At 49.4% G+C, this 2,500-nt stretch overlaps 1 protein-coding gene across 1 annotated transcript in view; it reads right to left on the reverse strand.

The window, feature by feature from the left end:
* gli3 (GLI family zinc finger 3) overlaps positions 1-2,500 on the reverse strand; it is a 129,805-nt gene that overhangs the window by 34,859 nt on the left and 92,446 nt on the right. Inside the window, exon 5 of the mRNA XM_031583572.2 lies at positions 2,112-2,317. Within this exon, the coding sequence (XP_031439432.1) occupies positions 2,112-2,317 (206 nt within the window). The remainder of the gene's footprint in view (positions 1-2,111; positions 2,318-2,500) is intronic.

Consider the following 2,500-nt stretch of genomic DNA (forward strand, 5'->3'; position numbering starts at 1 on the left):
CACTGGATGATCTGGCCTTTACAGACCAGCCGCCACCAGATGAATGGGGAGTGGGTTTTTCTCTCTCCGCTCTGCTTGTGCTGACATGTAAACACTGTCATGTTTGTTGACATTCAACCTTGGCCAGCCGCGGAGCGCAGCCATTAGATCCTGGTTCCCGTTTACCCAACGCTAAAACAACCATGTTCCCCCCCATCAGTCAGCATCCAGGGAGCGGACCAGAGCTGCATTAAGACCAGATCCCGGGGCCAGGAGAACTGGTCTGGGTTCAGCCACTCCGTACGAGCGGTGAGCTCATACTCCATGAGACAGGATACAAGAACTGACTCCAGGGAGACCCTTTGAAAGAGAATTTTAATGGGGCTCCGGGAGTTTGAAGGAAGGCAGAGCTTCATGAAACAGGAACAGCTGAAAAGCTGTAGAGTGGCGAAGGGGGACAGAGGGATTGTTTTTGATCCCTTTTGTTTGCCATCGCTAAGAGGTTAGAACTACCTTTCATCTCAATGTTGTATAATTTACATGGTGTAAATTTAGGGGTTGTATAATTTGCAGTATTGTTGGTCTTGTTTCCTCACTTTGCCAGTGCATTTGTCACAAGTATATTTCGTAATGCTTGTGCAAAATAGTCCGTATCTAACATGATTTGGTCGCTTATGAATACGCTCTTATCTCTGTAGCTTCCGACTTTGCCTATTCATAGATTTGAGGAGCGACAAAGAGTTTCACACTTAGCGCTGTTTGCCCAATCTACATTTTTATCAAATCGGAGTCCGCAGTGCAAAAAATAGACTTTCCACTTCAAGGAAAAACAGCAACTCGAGTGAATCACCAACTTGCCTTTTCAGCATGTTGCTGCTTCGCCCCCGTTTGGGCGCGGCTGCTGGAGGTGTGCTGATGCCGGGCGCAGCGGCCTCTTGGCTCGATACCGCGCTTGATTACCGCTGGCCTTTGGGAGTGCACACCGATCGTCTTCCCTCCGTAATTGAGCTCCAGGCTTCAATTAAACCTCCAGCAGGCCAGGAGGCCGAGAGCTCTGCTGAGGCTCTTTAAAAAATCAGCAGGCTGCTCCAGACCCAGTAATTGATTTCCCAGTCTTGCTGCACCATAGGAGCCAAGCTCTCCTCCCAGCAGGTCCTCTCTGGTCCGTCTCTTAACTCCTTCCCCAGACCTGAACCCTGACGCCTGACGCCCTGACCCCCGGCCTTGAACCTGGCCCTGTGCCTGAGAGCGCGCCTGTGATCTCGGGCTGATGGCTCCTCCAGAGGTTGCGGAGAGTGAAGCGGAGATCAAAGAGAATGACCCCGGCCAAATGACTGGGCAGCGCTTTCCCCATCGGCCACGGAGGGCAGCTCACACACACTCGCTGATAAGCGCCCGCTGGACACCGGGCCTTAAGAGAGATGGATTGGGTGTCTGTATCTGGTATCCTTACAGAGGCAGGGTCGGGTAATTGCACTCGGATGCTGGTTGAATTCACAAACGTGCTCTTTTGTTTAGTGTGGCGAGACTGGTGTTGAGTTACTAAGCATGTTTTTTTTTGGCATTGACCTTGAAAAATGTTTTCCCTCACCATGTAAGTGAGATGTAAGTATTAGTAGTTAGCCGTTAGCTGTTAATCCAAATCACTTTCAAACACTCCATGTCTACCACACTAATGTTCATTTCAATATCTTGCATAGAAAAACCACAAACCTTTATCAGGAACTTAGCAAGGTTCTCCTACAAGTAAATGACTAAGAAACTCGTATTTTCAATTAAATAATCAGAGTTTTAAAGGCATGTAGGGTAGTGTTGTGCTTAGTAACACACATTCATTTGCAGAACCATATTCGAGTGTAGCTGATAAACCTGAGCCCTGAAAGCCCCTTTATCAGAGGCACATAAACAGACCCATAAAAGGTTCTTCTTTGACAACAACCCTTTGAGGAAAAAGTTCCAGACTGCCCCAATTCTTGAGATTGTAGCAAAAATGCGCAGTTAAAGGAGTTAATGGAGTTTGGTGGTTCCCACAAGGGGCTCCGTGACGTGCACACACACACACACACACACACACACACACACACACACACACACACACACACACACACACACACACTCACACACACACTCACCATCTGCGGGGCTGAGGCCCCTGGCGGCTGAGATCATGGAGAGCGAGGGGCTGCCGGGCAGCGAGCGGATGTACTCCATGTAGGGGTTGATGTAGGGGTGGGGAGGGTTGAAGGGAGAGTCGGCCCCCACTGACGGGTTCCGGTGGGGCGAGATGCGGATGAGGGAGATGTCGGAGAACGCCGGGCTGCCCGCCAGCACAGGAGGCCTGCACACCAAAAGAGACGAGAGAGAGAGAGAGACAAAAGAGAGAAGAAATTAGTTTTTGCCGTCTGTAATTGGGCGCCGACTTGATTTAGTTTGGGGTTGTGTTTTTTATTTGCTCATGGTTAAAATGACATCAACGGATTCTTTGGCCTCTGAGAAGATATATGCATGGTGTTTATCTACA

The sequence above is a fragment of the Clupea harengus genome, chromosome 17 (genome assembly GCF_900700415.2).
Source record: "Clupea harengus chromosome 17, Ch_v2.0.2, whole genome shotgun sequence".
NCBI lineage: Eukaryota > Metazoa > Chordata > Actinopteri > Clupeiformes > Clupeidae > Clupea > Clupea harengus.